The sequence below is a fragment of the Scyliorhinus torazame genome, chromosome 7, assembly GCF_047496885.1.
Source record: "Scyliorhinus torazame isolate Kashiwa2021f chromosome 7, sScyTor2.1, whole genome shotgun sequence".
Classification (NCBI taxonomy): Eukaryota; Metazoa; Chordata; class Chondrichthyes; order Carcharhiniformes; family Scyliorhinidae; genus Scyliorhinus; species Scyliorhinus torazame.
Window position 1 is genome coordinate 90,147,352 of NC_092713.1, and position 17,721 is coordinate 90,165,072.

The following is a 17,721-nucleotide window of genomic DNA, read 5'->3' on the forward strand; positions in this document are numbered from 1 at the left end:
AGAACATCGTAGCAGATAGTGGAGGTAGATATGTAATGGTGAGTGGTAGGCTGGAGGGAATGGAGGTCGTGTTGGTTAATGTGTATGCCCCAAATTGGGACGATGCGGGGTTCATGAGACGGATGCTGGGGCGTATTCCGGACCTGGAGGCAGGAAATTTGATTTTAGGAGGGGACTTCAATACGGTGCTGGACCCGGGGCTAGATAGATCCAGCTCAAGGACTGGAAGAAGGCCGGCAGCGGCCAAGGTACTTAAGGGGTTTATGGACCAAATGGGGGGAGTGGATCCATGGCGATTTCTTAGACCCAGGGCTAGGGAGTATTCCTTCTTCTCCCATGTCCATAAAGTGTACTCCCGGATAGATTTTTTTGTTCTAGGAAGGTCGTTGATCTCTAGGGTGGAAGCTGAATACTCAGCCATAGCGGTTTCGGATCATGCCCCACATTGGGTGGACCTGGAAGTAGGAGAGGACAGGGAGCAGAGAACACTCTGGCGATTAGATGTGGGACTGATGGCGGATGAGGGAGTGTGTGCAAGAGTGAGGGGGTGTATCGAGAGATACCTGGAGGTCAATGACGACGGCGAGGTCCCTGTGGGAGTGGTCTGGGAAGCACTAAAAGCGGTGGTCAGAGGAGAGCTGATTTCTATTGGGGCCCACAAAAGGAAAACAGAGGCCAAGGAAAGGGATAGATTACTGGGGGAGATTTTAAGGGTGGACAGGGAATTTGCAGAGACCCCGGAGGAGGAGCTGTACAGGGAGAGGAGACGACTCCAGACCGAGTTTGACCTTCTGACCACCAGAAAGGCGGAGGTACTGTGGAGGAAGGCACAGGGGAGGAGGTATGAATATGGGGAAAAGGCTAGTCGCCTGTTGGCGCACCAACTGCGAAAGAGGGCAGCAGCGAGGGAGATAGGAGGAATAAGGGATGAAAGGGGAGACACCGTGCGAAGGGCAGGAAAGATAAATGAGGTGTTTAAGACCTTTTATGAAGAACTGTATAGGTCTCAGCCCCCAGAGGGAGAGGAGGGGATGCGGCAGTTCCTGGACCAGTTGAGGTTCCCGAAAGTGGAGGAGCAGGCGGTGGCAGGCCTGGGGGCGCCGATTGAGGTGGACGAGGTTATTAAGGGACTGGGAAGCAGGGAAGGCCCCGGGGCCAGACGGGTTCCCAGTGGAATTCTACAGAAAATATGTGGACTTGTTGGCCCTGTTGTTGGAAAGGACGTTCAATGAGGCCAGGGAAGGGGGGACACTACCCCTGACAATGTCGGAGGCGACGATATCGCTAATTTTGAAGAGGGACAAAGATCCGATGCAGTGTGGGTCCTATAGACCTATTTCACTATTGAACGTGGACGCCAAACTGCTAGCAAAGGTCCTGGCATCGAGGATAGAGGACTGTGTCCCAGGGGTGGTGCACGAAGACCAGACAGGGTTCGTAAAAGGGAGACAATTGAATGTTAACGTGCGACGGCTATTAGGGGTGATAATGATGCCCTCAGTGGAGGGGGAGGCAGAGATAGTGGCGTCAATGGACGCAGAGAAGGCATTTGATAGGGTGGAGTGGGAGTATTTATGGGAAGTGTTAAGGAGGTTTGGGTTTGGGAACGGATTTATTCGCTGGGTTAGACTACTTTATGGGGCACCAACGGCAAGCGTAGTTACAGGTCGACATAGATCGGAGTATTTCCGATTATATAGGGGAACAAGACAGGGATGCCCGCTGTCTCCATTGTTGTTTGCGCTGGCAATTGAACCTCTGGCCATGGCGCTGAGAGACTCCAGGAAATGGAGAGGGGTGACTAGAGGGGGAGAAGAACACCGAGTCTCGTTATACGCGGATGACCTATTGCTATACATGTCGGACCCAGCGGGGGGGATGATAGAGGTTATGCGAATCATGAGGAGGTTCGGGGAATTTTCGGGGTATAGGTTAAACATGGGGAAGAGTGAATTATATGTGATACATCCAGGGGACCAGAGTAGAGAGATAGAAGGCTTACCACTAAGGAAAGTGGAAAGAAACTTCCGATACTTGGGGATTCAGATCGCTAGGAGCTGGGGAACCTTGCACAGACTTAATCTGACACGGCTGGTAGAACAAATGGAGGAGGACTTTAAGAGGTGGGACATGCAGCCTTTATCGCTGGCGGGCAGGGTGCAGGCAATTAAGATGATGGTCCTCCCGAGGTTCTTATTTGTATTTCAATGTCTCCCTATTTTAATCACCAGGACCTTTTTTAATAAAATAGATAGGAGCATTACGAGCTTTGTGTGGGCAGGGAAAGTTCCGAGAGTAAGGAGGGGGTTCCTGCAGCGCAGTAGGGACAGAGGAGGACTGGCACTACCGAATTTGGGAGATTATTATTGGGCCGCCAATGTGGCAATGATACGTAGATGGATGATGGAGGGTGAGGGAGCGGCGTGGAAAAGGCTGGAGAGAAGGTCCTGTAAAGGGACGAGTCTAGAGGCGCTGGTGACGGCGCCGCTACCGCTCTCACCGAAAAAGTACACCACAAACCCGGTGGTGGCGGCAACACTGAACATATGGGGACAGTGGAGGCGACAGAGAGGGGTGCGGGGAGCCCTGGTGGGGTCCCCTATCAGGAACAACCATAGGTTCGCCCCAGGAAGAATGGATGGAGGATTTCAGAGCTGGTACCAGTTGGGAATTAGGAAGGTGGGAGATTTATTCATAGATGGGACTTTTGCGAGCTTGGGAGCACTGGAGGAAAAGTATAAGTTACCCCGGGGGAATTTCTTGAGATATATGCAGGTGAGGGAATTTCCGCGGCTCCCGACACAGGGGATACAGGACAGGGTGCTTTCAGGGGTGTGGATCGGAGAGGGCAAGGTGTCTGAGATTTATAGAGAGATGAGGGAAGAGGGGGAGGAGTCGGTGGGCGAACTAAAAAGAAAGTGAGAAGAAGAATTAGGGGAGGAGATAGAGGAGGGTATGTTCCTCTAAGCAGGGTAAATTCCTCTTCCTCATGCGCCAGGCTTAGCCTGATTCAATTTAAGGTGCTACATAGAGCACACATAACGGGGGCAAGATTGAGCAGGTTCTTTGGAGTGGAGGACAAATGTGGGAGGTGTGGCGGGAGCCCGGCAAACCACGCACATATGTTTTGGGCGTGCCCGGCACTGGAAGGGTATTGGAAGGGAGTGACGGGAGTGATTTCGCAGGTGGTGAAGGCCCGGGTCAAACCAGGCTGGGGGTTAGCTCTATTTGGAGTTGCGGAAGAGCCGGGAGTGCAGGAGGCGAAAGAGGCCGATGTTGTGGCCTTTGCGTCCCTCGTAGCCCGGCGCAGGATCCTACTCATGTGGAAGGAGGCGAAACCCCCCGGACTGGAGGCCTGGGTAAACGATATGGCGGGGTTTATTAAACTGGAGCAGATAAAGTTTGCCCTGAGAGGATCGGCTCAAGGGTTCACCAGGCAGTGGCAGCCATTTCTCGACTACCTAGGGGAACGTTAGAGGGAAGACGGATGACCAGCAGCAGCAACCCGGGGGGGGGGAGGCAGTTGAGTATAGGTCAATAGAGTACGAGGTTTTGTTACTTGTATATTATTATTACTATTATTATTATTGTTAAAAAGTTTTAAAATTTCTGTTTTGTTACTGTTATCGTTTCGCTTGTTTTGTAAGCGGGAAAAATGTTGCTCAGGGAAAAAAATTTCAATAAAATATATTTTTTTAAAAAACAAGAACAAGCTGTCCCCGAGTCGAATGCACCAGCCACTGTCAGTGCACAGCATTGATCCGGACGACGAGTGGTGTGCCACCCTGGCGGTCAACCCGAATTCGTCGCCCACCTGAGAGACTTAATTTATGAACCTTTTCATATTGGACTCACTGACTTGTTCTGACATACTGTTTTTGACTTTTTGCCATACTGTTTAAGATTTTGTTGTTGTTTGTTAATGACATTGGTTTTGTTCTTGGTGTAACATAGTTAGTTTCTGCACCTGGCACCTTCCTGTGTATATAGTAAAGCCACATGTACATATTGTTGTAAATATTGCACACACATGATTAGATGCACTCACCGCACTTCTTTATTTATTATCATGTAGGCACATATTCTTTGCGAAAAGGGGGGATGTCATGATATTTAGATCAGCATATCATGGTGCAATCAAACACACACTGATGGACTTGCAGTAGGACCAACCAACACACACACAACATCGCAGCCAATCACCAGTGAGAGCACACGGACTATAAAAAACAGGGGACACTACAGTTCCCGCTCATTCCAGCAGCAGCCAGCTCAGAGCACCGAGCTCAGAGCCTGCCACTCAGACATTCACCATGTGCTGAGTGCCTCACCCAGATAGTAATAGGACAGGATCCACAGATTAGCTGGTAATGCACGTACCCAAGTTAGCAGTGTGCTGTTATAGTTAAGTTGTAACTAAAATTGAGTTACACCATCTTCAGCCGTGTTGGATCGTTTGTACACCAGAACACCCAACACGACAATGTGCTTCTGTTAAAAGTTTTTTTTAAAGTCTTATGGATGTTAAAAGGAAAGTAAGGATTACTTAATGTTGTATTCTTTGGGGGTTGTATTTGAATTAATGGTGGTTAAGATGTTCACCGTGTGTTTTAAAAAGGTGAATTTGAGTTCATAGAATAAACATTGTTTTGCTGTTAAAAATACTTTTCCATTTCTGCTGTACCACACCTGTAGAGTGGGCCGTGTGCTCCCCATACCACAATCTATTCAAAGTTGTGGGTCAGGTTAACTCCATGATACACTTTGGGGTTCTCTAAACCCTGGCCCATAACAATTCCATTATCTGTTCCAAGGATTGGAGTTTCATCACCTGAAATTGACTTAAAAAAAAAAAATTTAGAGTACCCAATTCTTTTTTTCCAATTAAGGGGCAATTTAGCGTGGCTAGTTCACCTCATCTGCACTTCTTTGGGTTGTCAGAATGAGACCCACACAAACACTGGGAGAATGTGCAAATTCCACACGGACAGTGACCCGGAGCCGGGATTGAACCTGAAATTGAACTCCAGTGGAATTGCAAGGCCAAAGTTTTATCTTCCAACCATTCATGGTTAAGAAACCTTGAAACTATCACAGAAGGAACAGGGCCAATCTTTTAGAACTGGGATCCTCCTCCCAATTCTATTCTAGTACTTCTACTTCGCCCCCTTCTGATTGCCTCGGCCTTCACCTCCCAGGACCTACCTGAGGGCAACAACCCAAAATCTGATGCTAATTCTTCAGTGAGCTATCCAGTGACATCAAACATCCCTCCTCAATTTAACATTTCATTTAAAAGAGACATGAGAGCAAATATCATGTGAGCTTTGCGTCCGGCTGTTCTGGTTATTGCTAGGCCAGCAAGTTTACTTAACAGGAACATTTTGATGGATCACTGTACAGAATTGAATAAAACATTTTTGGCAGAGAGATGGATGTTGCAGCCATTGCCAGGTAATTATCTTTGACTAGGTTGGTGGAAAGGGAAATGGCATCTCAGGCCATTGGAGGTATTTGATTTGAAATCATGATATTTTGACAATTCAGCTGTTATGTGTTGCTTAGCTGCCCCTGTCGTAAGATGAAGAAAATTAGCGAGGGTTGTTTATCTGGATTGCTATCTAGTGATTCCTACAAGGTTATGTGAGGCGGATCTAACCTACCAAGACACATTTGTTCCCACATGTAGAATGGTCATTAATGCAAGATATTGGATGGTGCACAGCAATCATAAGGGTATCTCAGGACGGAACCAACAGAATCAGGGGAGGAGAGCTGAACAATAACTTGTTCTCGGCTTTGTTTAAAGAAGGTTTTTTTTATTGCAATGATGGGAACGTGTAGGGCAAGGGAGGCCTAAACTTTCCTTGTGTAAGTCCAGATGAGCACTCCTGTTCCAGGCCGTCACCACCTCAGCAACAGGAATTGCCCTACTCAAACCAAAGTTAAAATCACTGTTGATTGTTATTGGGTCCCAATTAACACATGTAAATTAGCAGCATGCTGTCGTTGGTTGGGCACCTTATATGAACATACGAATTAGGAGCATTAGTAGACCATTTGGCCCTTTGAGCCTGCTCTCCCATTCAATAAGATCATTGCTGACCTGATTGTGGCCTTAATCTACATTCCACCTATCCCTGATAACCTTCGACTCCCTTGTTTTTGCAGAATCCATCTACCTCTGCCTTAAAAAATTAAACGACCCCGCCTCCACTGCACTCTGGGAAGGAGAGTTCCAAAGATTCACAACTATCTTGAGAGAAAACATATTCTCCTCGTCTCTGACTTAACTGAGAGACCCCTTATTTTTAAACTGTGTCCGCTAGCTCTAGTCTCTCCCACACCGAGACAGATAACTGTAACCAAGCAATTTACCAGTTAGTAGCCCAGGGCATTTTGACTGCCCATCCATTCAGTTTTCATCCAGTGAGTATTAAAATTCCCTCCATTACTTTCTTTGTTGCGTATGAATTGCATTGTTTCTATTTGGGAAGTTCAGTTCCAGAAGATTTTGATTAAATACATTGCCCTAGGTCATTCGTATCTTGTGGAAAGCCTGATAAAAGTTAAATATTTATAGGCTGCTTACTTCAGTGCTTATCAGGATCAGTTAAATCTTTTATAGGTTAATAACCCAATAAATGTTATTTAACTGTCCTCCCTTTTTGTTTTCTTTTAGTTCCTCCAAAAATTATTGACATCTCTACTGGCTCTGTGGTGAATGAATTCAGCAATGTCACTCTTTTCTGTCTAGCAAGTGGAAAACCAGAGGCCACCATAACTTGGAAGCATATATCCCCATCAGGTAAGAAAAGCTTTGTATATCCTTCAGTTAAATGTATCCTTCATTTAAAATCTGTCATCAATTAAGGACTTTGTCATAACCCCATGGGGAAACCATTATCGATCTCCCTTTGTGACTCATGGAGGACTGGTTTCCCAGGTAGGAGGTGGAGGCCACCCAGCTGGAGTTTGTTAGACCTACATATAAAGCCGGCCCAAGCAGGGCCCAGAGCTGTTGGTTGTCCCAACAGAGACTGGATTGGGAAATAGTTACTGCCATGGGCAAAGTATTGTACATCGTTCAATAAATTCTTGTTCAATACTGCTGGCTGTTACTAAAGACTTAATACCGAATCTCGTGGGACATAACTGGGGTCACTTATTTGTTTGCCAATATGGAAGGTCGAGTTCTGTCGAGTCCATTAGGCTAATGAAGAAATTGTTAATGAGATGCATTTTCCTTTAGCTCTGATCAACATTCCAGATTCCATCAATATAATTCTGGGTTTAACATAATCCATTATTCTTTGGAGATTTAATCCATTGAGTGTACAGCTATCCCTTGTTTAGCACTCCTAATAGTGTGCTAACTGAAATCTTAACGCTTTCTACTTACCTCCCACTTACACTTCCCAGCTTCTGACCCTCCGTCTAGCTGCTTCCCTCTCCTCCCTCCCATTCAGCACTTCCCTCTTTCAAACCCTCAATTCTACACACTTTCTGCCTTTCTTGCCACCCTGTGAGCAAGGGATCAGGAGCGGGGTGGAGAGAGGGAGGAAATGAACGAGAGGTGCAGCAAGTGGTAGGGAGGTACCAGAAGAGGACAGTGGAGAGTTGGAGATGGAAGTGACAAGTATGTTTTAAACAAAAGACAGCATGCGCAGTTACAACATGGTTCTTGGCGCATGCAGAGTAAACTTGCTAACACAAAATGGAAGCAGCCCTAGTCAGGAGCGTTCCTAATTTACAAACCACAAACACAAATGTGCTATAAGAACACACTTTAACTGGGAGATACCAGTGTTTCCAATTATACGATAGGACACCATATTATGTTTGGCTAGTGACTATCCATTAGCCCAAACTTTCCAACCCATAGGGCCCAAACTCCAGGGAAAATGAGGGAATTGAAATTTAAAAACAAATCAGCTGAAATCCGCAATGCCTGAAGCATAGGGCGGGATTCCCCAGCCAAGTCCACCGGCGACCGGAGAATCCCGCCCGAGGTCAATGGACTTCATTGTCCGTGGCTCGCTGTGGCACTCTTGCGATGGGCGGAGTGGAAGAAGCCAGCCCATAATTTCCAGCTGACTTTGGGGCCTCAAACAGGAGGGATTTGCTTTGAAATATTAATTTATAAGTGGGAAAATCCTTCCCATCATTTCCCAATATTCTAGAATGGCGTCAATGTGAAATGCTCGCTTATTGTGAGTACTCTGAAATTTATGGAGTGGACATGGTAGCATTAAAACATTTTGATTTGATTTGATATATTGTCACATGCACCGAAGTACAGTGAAAAGTATTTTTCTGCGGCCGAGGGAACGTACACAGTACGTACATAGTAGACATAAGAATAATCAACAGAGAACATTGACAAATGGTACACCGACAAACAGTGATTGGTTACAATGAGGAACAAGGGGCCAAACAAAGCAAATACATGAGCAAGAGCAGCATAGGGCGTAGTGAATAGTGTTCTTACAGGGAACAGTTCAGTCCGAGGGGGAGTCGTTGAGGAGTCTTATAGCTGTGGGGAACAAACTGTTCCTATGTCTGGATGTGCGGGTCTCCAGACTTCTGTACCTTCGACCTGATGGAAGGTCTGGAAGAAGGCAATGCCTGGGTGGGAGGGGTCTCTGATAATGTTGTCTGCCTTCTTGAGGCAGCGGGAGGTGTAGACAGAATCAATGTAGAGGTGGCAAGCTTGTATGATGTGCTGGGCTGAGTTCACCACACTCTGCAGTTTCTTGTGATCTTGGACCGAGCAGTTGCCATACCAGGCTATGATGCAGCCGGATAAGATGCTCTCTATCCTGACAATTTTGTTTCTTTTTAATTTTGGAGTGCCCAATTCATTTTTTCCAATTAAGGGGCAATTTACCGTGGCCAATTCACCTACCCTGCACATCTTTTGAGTGCAAAACCCACGCAAACACAGGGAGAATGTGCAAACTCCACACGGACAGTGACCCAGGGCCGGGATCAAACCTGGGACCTCGGTGCCGTGAGACCACTGCGCCACCGTGCTGCCCATTCTGACAATTTCATAACCATTTCTTTTTGATTGCCAGCTGTTGCATTCAAGCTGTTGTGCCATTGTTCTTCCTTTTGCTCCCTGCACATATCTGAGATGTTCGCAAGCGGAGAGCTGGCCAAGAACTGTCAGTTCTGTGCTCTGCCCCAGCAGTTGCACACAGCTGCAGTTGCAGAGAGGGTCTGTACTTAGCCAGAAGTGCTTTTTTAAAAATGAATTCATGGGGATGTGGGCACTGCTGGCTAGGTTAACATTTATCGTCCTTCCCTCATTACCCCTGAGAAGATGTAGTGAGCTGCCTTCTTGAATCGCTGGTGTCCATGTGGGGTAGATACACTCACAGTGCTATGAGTGAGTGAGTTCCAGGATTTTGATCCAGCGACAATGAAGGAACAGAGCTATATTTGTGGCTTGAAGGGGAACTTCCAGGTGGTGGTGGTGTTCCCATGTGCCATACAGAACAGCAGACTTGCTGGCACCACTAAGATATCTGAACATCCACTAACTGTCAGATCTTTTTGAGAAGCCCAGTAGGTTTATCACACTTTCAGTCACAGGGGATAGAAGAACACCTACTAGAGTGACCAACAGTTTACTAGCTTATGGAAATAGAGTAGGCGGATCAATATTGAGAAGTCCTCAGATCACACAAACTGATGTGTTGCTACTAATTACAATTGTTAAGGGGTACAGCTCAGTGATGAACATGCGTTATGTTTAAAAGGGGACTGTTCATGTGAAGAACCTGCACTATTTAAAGCTGGATTTCACCGCTGTAAAGGTGAGGTGTATTCGGGCTGCAGCAGGAGCTAAAACCGTTTGAAGAAAAGTGAACAACCTGGAGGAAACAACAGAAATGCACAACAGATCTGAGAGGTTTTGGATTCTGCACTTCACAGGCCTTGGCTTGGGAGGAAAGAGGTTCTCTCCTTCAGGGAGCTAGCAAATCCTCCAGACAATTTCTCAGAATGAGCAGTCAATAGCACCAGTCTGGCAGAAGGACCTGAGTGCAATGCTTCAAGAATTTTAAATGATCCCGGTCAATGAATGCATCCTTACATGCCAAATCCTACCACTTGCTCCACTAGCTTCACATACTGTACTGTTCATCACACCCTCCTTAACTTTTCAGCACACCCTCCTTACTCACCTATAAACAATGTACATCAAACAGACTCAAACCTCACATTTATACTGTTGTGTTTTAATTTTTTTACCTAGTTGGAACAAGGCCACGAATTTGATCATGTAACATGTTGATGGTGTGATCGGCAGATGAGCAGGCTAACAGTCAATTTAACCTTCCAGATTGAAAAGTAAACATCTTTTTAATAAAGCTCTTGCTTGTTTGTAGCTCTGTGGCTGCAGACCTATCCTTAAAAAATATGTTTTGCCTTATCTTCGTACACTTAGCACAGTTAGAAGCCATACGCACAAACAGACACACACGCACACCCACCTTCCATACACTACCAGCTTTGACAGGTACATCACCTTGAACACCTGGGTCCACAGTTACTGAAGAAACAGCACAGCGTGAATTCTTTGGATGGCAGGGGCTTAAACCCATTCCCCTCATCACCTGGAGAGTCGCCAAAGATGCGTTCGATTCCGACAGGTCCGTTGTCATTTCACGCTCAAATGTGTGTTCATTGACAGCCTGCAGGACTCCCATCTGCACTTGGAAGGGAGCCCCACCTTATAGAGCTGTCGGCCAACCAGATTGGCTGACAGCTCCCTGCTCATCTAGGCACAGTGCTGTAATGGACAGAAGAATGCACTCCAGTGCCGTGCCTGTGGCTCAGGCAGCATTCCCTCATGGCCGCACTGGGGGAGTGGGGGGGTTGGGAGAATTAGGCATAAGTCCAAAAATCGGCTTCATGCGGCCTGAATTTCCTGCGGGATGTTCTGTTGGTGTTCCCAATGGCAGATTGGAAACCCTCCAGTGTGTGGCTTGAAACTATATTGAATCCGCTAATGGAATGCAGATGAAGGTCTGGGCAACATTTTCTACCCTTGCCCGATTCTTCACAGTGCGAATGGGAAAACAAGCCAATCCAGAACAATGTGGTTTGCAGAACTTAGAAGTTACCTGAAGAATGCCTGGGTTTGCGTCCGGAGTTCAGAATGGAGGCCACCAGCAACCTTGGACCCCAGAACACCACAGCAGAGGGTGGGAGGGGCGTCTACAAATGGATCCTCCAGGTAAGTTATACGATCTGCAAGCCACATTGTTCTAGGTATGTTCTGGACCGACTTGTTTTCCCACTAACATCATGGAGAATTCGGCAAGGGTGGAAAATTCTGCTCGGCCCTTCATCTGCAACGCATTGGCGATATTCCAGATTCAGTGTCATCGAGGAGATTCGTCTTTCAGCCTCAAAGCCTTCTTCGAGATCCATCTTTTTTAGGAGGTCCATCCAAAAGTAGGTCAGTGATATTGAGTGCCTTCGCAATGTGGCACCCAGATATAATGGTGGGACACGTGCCATCACGCCTGCCCTGCCGTGGCACTGAACCTTGGATGCTTAATGAATGAGGTTTGGTCTGGAAGATATGGCGTGGCTCTCTGCTGGCCTCCACAGTGAGAAACATTCCTCATTCCTGCCCCACCACAGGACCAAGTCTCCGATCGAACAATTATGTTTTGGGAGCCAGTGTGAAGGTAAGTGGCAGGGGTCCTGGGAAGTGGTGGATAATGGGACTCGTGGGGGTGTCGCGAAGGATTCGATTGGGTTATCAGGGGTTAGGCCAGGTCAGAGGAGGGAGGTCCAGAGGTATTTGGTCCTTGAGGGTTGGCCATCCTCAGTTAGAAGGGGGCTTCCAGTGGAGGGGTCACCCCACCTTCCAGCCAAGATCAAGGATCTTTAATTTTTCTATTTCCCACCTCGAGTTATCCTGTGTATGCCAACCTAAAAATTGAGGCTCGGCCATTTAAGGGCCTTAGTTGGGGTAAGGACGGGATTCCTGTATGAGTCCCTGACTGCCCCACTGAAAAATTGTGCTGGATCAGGATGGGCTATATCCCAGAGGGAAACTCAGGCCCATCATTCAATCTGACATAGATGTTAGAATTGCACATAATGAGTCACTGGGTATAAGTTGGCTGGAGCCAAAGCAATGGAAAAGGATCACAGGGGTCATAGCTTCCTAGAGGGTAAGGTTTCACAGGAATTATGTTGCAGAGAGCTCAGTTAAGCACATTGATGCGGAAGCCTATAGGTAAAGGCTGATGTGTCTATACAGTGAAATGCTTGTTGCATTGGTAGATCCGCTAGAAAACCTGTTTTCGCTATCAAGGACCATGAAGAAATCTGATAACAGCTTGGAGAGGGCATTTCACAGAACTTGGAGCTCATTCTTTCTAGTGTGGAAATGGTGACCGACTACATGAGAATACTTACAGACTCAGCCCGGACAACACAAGCAGGAGCCAGCCAACGTCTCAGTCAGTCAGAGCCCAGACTCAAGCTGTAAAATCACAGCTCATTGCCAAGTCCAGCTTGGTGTCATGTGGGCTCAGACCTCTGGTATCACAGCTTCGAATACCAGGCTCCCAGAAGAGTCCAGCAATCTGCTCCAACAGGTTACTAGGATTGCTAAAGTCCTGCCCTGGGGGAGCACTGGTGGATCCACTGGCCCCTCTCAAGATGACAGCATTCATGTTCCCACCTCTTCACTCTACCGGTGCCCTTGTTATGTGTTAATAAGGCCTGAAAAAAAATCAAAACTTTTATGCATCAAAACTTTATTCTTTTTTGCTCTTTTTAAATGGACTTCTGCTGAACTACAAAATGCCTGCTACAGATCCTCTGACTAGATTCGCCATCTGCCCTGGAAGGTACCGAAGAACAAAAAAAAGAGTTCCACTTTCATAATTGCACAATCACACCCCATTGTAAGGTCACTTTATACTTCCTTAACTAGATGAATAACAGACGAGCTGACACCTCCTAGCTGGGCTGATAACAAAGACAGCGGGCGCGATTCTCCAGAAAGATTTCCAACTGTGGTAGCGAAAGGGAACTGGCGCAAGCTTCCCGGCACCCGGCCCAGCGAGGCCAGGAACGCTATTCACCTTTAATTGGTCCACTGAACGAAGCCCCACAGGCTTCTTGCCGCATATTTCGGCTCGTCAGCCAACTTGCCGGGATGGCGCTCGCCAGCACCCCCTGCGAACAAGATTGAGCAGCATTGAAACAGCCAACCCCACTCAGCTCACAGCCATGGCGCCAAGACGACCGATCCCACGATTCGGGGATGCAGACCTGGGGAGGCCCCTCAATGTGGTGGAGGCCTGGAGGGATGTCCTGTTCCCCGAGCGTCCCAGAGGGTGAGGCACAGGGCAGCCAGTGTCGTCTGGGACGAAGTGGCGGCAGCCGTGAGCATGGGGAGTGTGGCCAGGTGAACTGGCCTCCAGCATTGCAAGAAGGTCAAGAACCTACACCAGATAACACGGCTGAGTTCACACCAACACCCCCCCCCCTGCCCCCCCGCCCACACAGCCCACCTGAGACCTTTCCGCCCAAACGCAAGCATCCACCACCGACCCTCCATGAGGCCCCCAATCCTCCCTTCAACTCCCTCCCTTCAACCCCCCAACCCTTACTTCACTTCACTTCACTCCCTCCCACCACTGTGAACCATGCCCTCTGTGTCTCCGCAGGGAGAGGGCCCAGACTGGCGGAGCGGTGCCGGACATACAAATCCTCACCATCTTCGAGGAACAGACCCTGGAGGTGACTGGGGTGGCCGAGGACAGAGTGGTCACCATGCAGAGCTCGGTGCACGCCGCAGAGGTGAGCAACTACCAGGCCCCATCCGGAGAACCTATCGCACATGAGTTGTTATTGCCATACTGACTTACCCATCCCTCCCACTGACCACCTATCCATTCTCCCGCATGTCTTCCAGCCAACGGCGCTGGCTCAACCTGGGTGGGCCCCTCTCCTTCCTCCCATGAGACCTCTTCGGAGGAGAGCTCCAAGGGAGCCATGATCGACGTGTCACAGCTATCATATCCACGATCCACCAGCGCAGATACACGCACCTCGGTGGGAAACATTCGTGGACAGGCTTCTGGGGCACCACCAGTTGCTGACATACATCAGTAGGAGGCAGCAACGCCCAGGCGAGACAGCAGTCAGAGGTCTGTGGGATCACAGGATCCAACTGGGTCCCAGCCAAATGCTGACCCTATGGAACAGGGTTACCCGCAGCCAAATGGAGACATTAGGGAGCAGCCAGGATATTCAGAGGAAGATGTCAGTCATACTCCAGCAGATCCATAGCCGATTGGAGAAGTCTCAGAGGCTACAGGCACAAGAGATGTCGGCGGCGATGCGTGGCACCGAGGCCAACACTGCTAGGGTGGCAACCGCAGTGAAGAGCCATGTGCACAATGTCAGCACCATTAATGGAGGTGTCCGAGGCATGGCGCAGTCAGTGATAGCCATGGCTGAGGGCCTCGGCAGAATGTCCAACTCAGCCAGTACCAGGCTGTCCTGCTTTCAGATGAAAATGGCCAAGGCAATGTGGAGCTTGTCCCAGTCGCAGGTGGGAATTGCTGAGGCGCTGCAGAGCATGGCCTGGTCACTGTGGGATGTGTCCCAGTCACTGAGGAGCATCATCGAGGGCATCAACACCATGGTGCAGACATTGGGGACCCACCAGGGCTGGCAGAGCCCGATGTTGCTGGGGCTTGAAACAACTACCTCTCCGTCCCACGGTGAATCCGGGGCCATATGGGCACCAAGCAGGAGGAGAGGGCGTGGGTGCCAACCCGGATCCGTCCCATGGAGTGGGGCTGTTGGCCACCAGCTCTCCTGAGTTCCACCCCTCTAATGAGGCCATGTATCGAAGTCAGGATATGGGACAGGGCGGCACGGCTGTGCATTTGCCGTTGCAAGTCCACCAGGGCCCTCCAGTCCCTGAGCCCTCAGAGGACAGCCGCCAGGGGCATCGAAGGCCAGAGGGCCTGGTAAGCAGCTGCCTGCCTCCACCTCAGATATGCAACCTGGGAATACACCTAGAAATAGTAGTAGAGCAAGGGAGATCAAGCACGTTGAGGATCACTGAGTGCACCGGGGGAGGTGGGGAAAAGAGGGTGGTGGGTCTAGGTTAGGAATGAGGAGGGGGGTGAGGGGCTGGTGGGGCACCACCATCGGGAGAGTGGGGAATTGTTGGACACCTGTGACGGCGCCACCATCGGCGCCGTGGGGATGGAGGTATCGATGACCACATCCTATGTGCAGCGGGCAAGTAAGAGGGCCTTCCTGACCCTCCAGGCTTGCCGGACCCTCGCCGCTGCCGCCTGTCCTGCAGCCTCTGGCTGATCCTCCAGTTCGTCCCCGGGACCGTCCTGCAGCCCCTGCTGGTCCGGCACCGCCTCATCATCCTCATCCTCCTCGGAGGTGGGCACATGTTCCTCATCCCCAACCTCCAGCACACCTGGCTGCTGTTCCAGGTTGTGGAGGACATAGCAGACTACCATAAAGCGGGCGATCCTCCGGGGGTGTACTGAAGGGCATGGGAGCGGTCAATGTATCAGAACCGCATTTTGAGCAGTCTGATGCACAGCTCAATGACAGCCCGGGTGGCCACATGGGCCTCGTTGTATCAGGTCTCCGCTTCAATCTCCGGCCTCACTACTGGAGTCATTAACCAGGTCCTCAACGGGTCCCCTTATCCCCCAAGAGCCCGCCCCCCATCCTAGGTTGGTCCTCGAAGAGGCTGGCAATTTCTGACTGCCCCAAGATATGGCTTACATGCACACTCTTTGGAAGCGTGCACACGTGTGCATGATCTCCATGTGGTGATCACTCACAAGCTGAATATTCAGGGAGTGGAACCCGTTCCTGTTAACGTAGGGCACTCCCAGATGGCCCGGTGAGTGCAAGCCAACCTGCGTGCAGTCTTATCAGCCCCTGGACCTGGGGCACCCCAGTGATTGCAGAGGATCCTGCTCTCAAGCATCTTGCTGGGCTTGGTCCATGTCAAAATTGATATGGTTTTCCACCCGGGCAAACAGAGCATTTGTGACCTGCCAGGTGCACCTGTGGGCTGTGGCCTGCAAGATGCCACACAGGTCGCCGCTCGAGCCCTGGAATGATCCCATGGCATAAAGGTTCAGGGGTGGAGGTGTGGACTTAAGTAGGATGTTTTCTAAGGGCTTGTGCAGACTTGATGGGCTGAAGGGCCTCCTTCTATGTTCTATGATTCTATGATTGATGGCCACCGGTAGCGGGTGCCCTCCTCCTCCATTTGATGCCAAGTCTGTGAGTACCTGGGACAGGTGCCGCACCGTCTCCTTGTTGAGATGGAGCCTCTTGTGGCAAGCGCTGTCTGTCATTTATTCAAAGAACCAGCGATGCCTGTACATTCTGGTCCTCCCCCTCTGGGTCCCAACCTGGCCTGATGGGCAGTTGGGTCCTCAGGGTCGGGGTCCGGCACTTGGGCTGCCGCCTCAAGCATCTGCATACGCTGCTGCTGCCGCCACTTCTGGGGTGAAATTCTCCTACCCGCCCCGCCACATTTCTGCCCCGAACGGCCGGCGGGAGTCTCCGTAACACCGGCCGGTCAATGGGGTTTCCCATTGTGGGGCAGCCCCACGCCGTCGGGAAACCCCCGGGCCCCGGCAAAACGGAGACTCCCGCCGGCGGAGAATGACGCACCTGGTGTCTGGCCACCCGGCCTACCAGCAGCACCACTCGGGCCAGTTCCACAATACCGCCCATACCATTCAATATCTGTAAGGAATTGGGAGAGGAACTGACAAACAGTGGTGGCTCCCACCCTGAGACCCTCCAATTGCCCAGTGATGACCCCCCACAACGTCCTGTCTACACACATCCGGCCACGGTGGACTCCCCTCAACGGATCCCAGACCCTGCACCCCAGACACCCGCAGATAATGTCAGCTCGAGCTGCCGTTGGTCCTCTCCCCATTGCAATCACCCACCCTCCGGATGTGGACATGTCCCCGCAGCTGTGTCCCATCCCCTGGATGTTCAGATGTTGGCTGCTGTGTGTTGCCTACCGTAGTGTTGAAGGACAGTGTCCTGGCATCAAGGTCTGATTGGGATTCTAGGCAATGGCTCCCACATGCTACATGGTCCGCCCACCCACGGGAATCCACTTGGGTTGTATGAAGTGCTCACTTAACCACGATTGCCAATTTACCAATAGCCAGAGGCCGCACAGCCAGAGGCCTCGGCATAGGTTGGAGGTTATGGGTGGTCAGTGGGGCTGAAGGACAAGAACAAGGGTTGGTCAAGTAATGGGTACACATGATCCAGGGTTTGGCATGATGGTGCCACGTGCAGTTGCCCCCCCACCCCTCCAGCGCCTCCCCCCACCTTCCCGTGGCAGCCCACCCCTGCAGAGGGTGTCCCCTCCAGCCAAGGGTTCACACCCCTCACTGAGAACTGGAGCGGCCCAACCTGTGAGCAACTCCCAAGGTGGTTACTCACCTCCTTGGCTACCTCAGAAGTCCTTCCGCCAGGTTCACGTTTTTAACAATTAGTACTAATCGGCGCCAGCGTGAGCACTTGCTGGGGAGAAAACTGAATAATGGGAGGCTGTTGGATATGGGGTCGCTCCTGTTAATTGCCTGGAAATAGGGCTTAAGTGATGATAATCGGTTTCTCGCCTCGCTTTGGTGGGAACCCGATTGTGCA

The 17,721-nt window shown here is 50.0% G+C and overlaps 1 protein-coding gene across 2 annotated transcripts in view; it reads left to right on the top strand.

Annotated features, from left to right (window-relative positions):
• The window catches only part of negr1 (neuronal growth regulator 1), a 1,009,857-nt gene that overhangs the window by 696,120 nt on the left and 296,016 nt on the right, over window positions 1-17,721 (top strand). For both annotated transcript variants that reach the window (XM_072511034.1, XM_072511035.1), the window contains exon 3: window positions 6,683-6,808. In XM_072511034.1, the coding sequence (XP_072367135.1) occupies window positions 6,683-6,808 (126 nt within the window). The remainder of the gene's footprint in view (window positions 1-6,682; window positions 6,809-17,721) is intronic.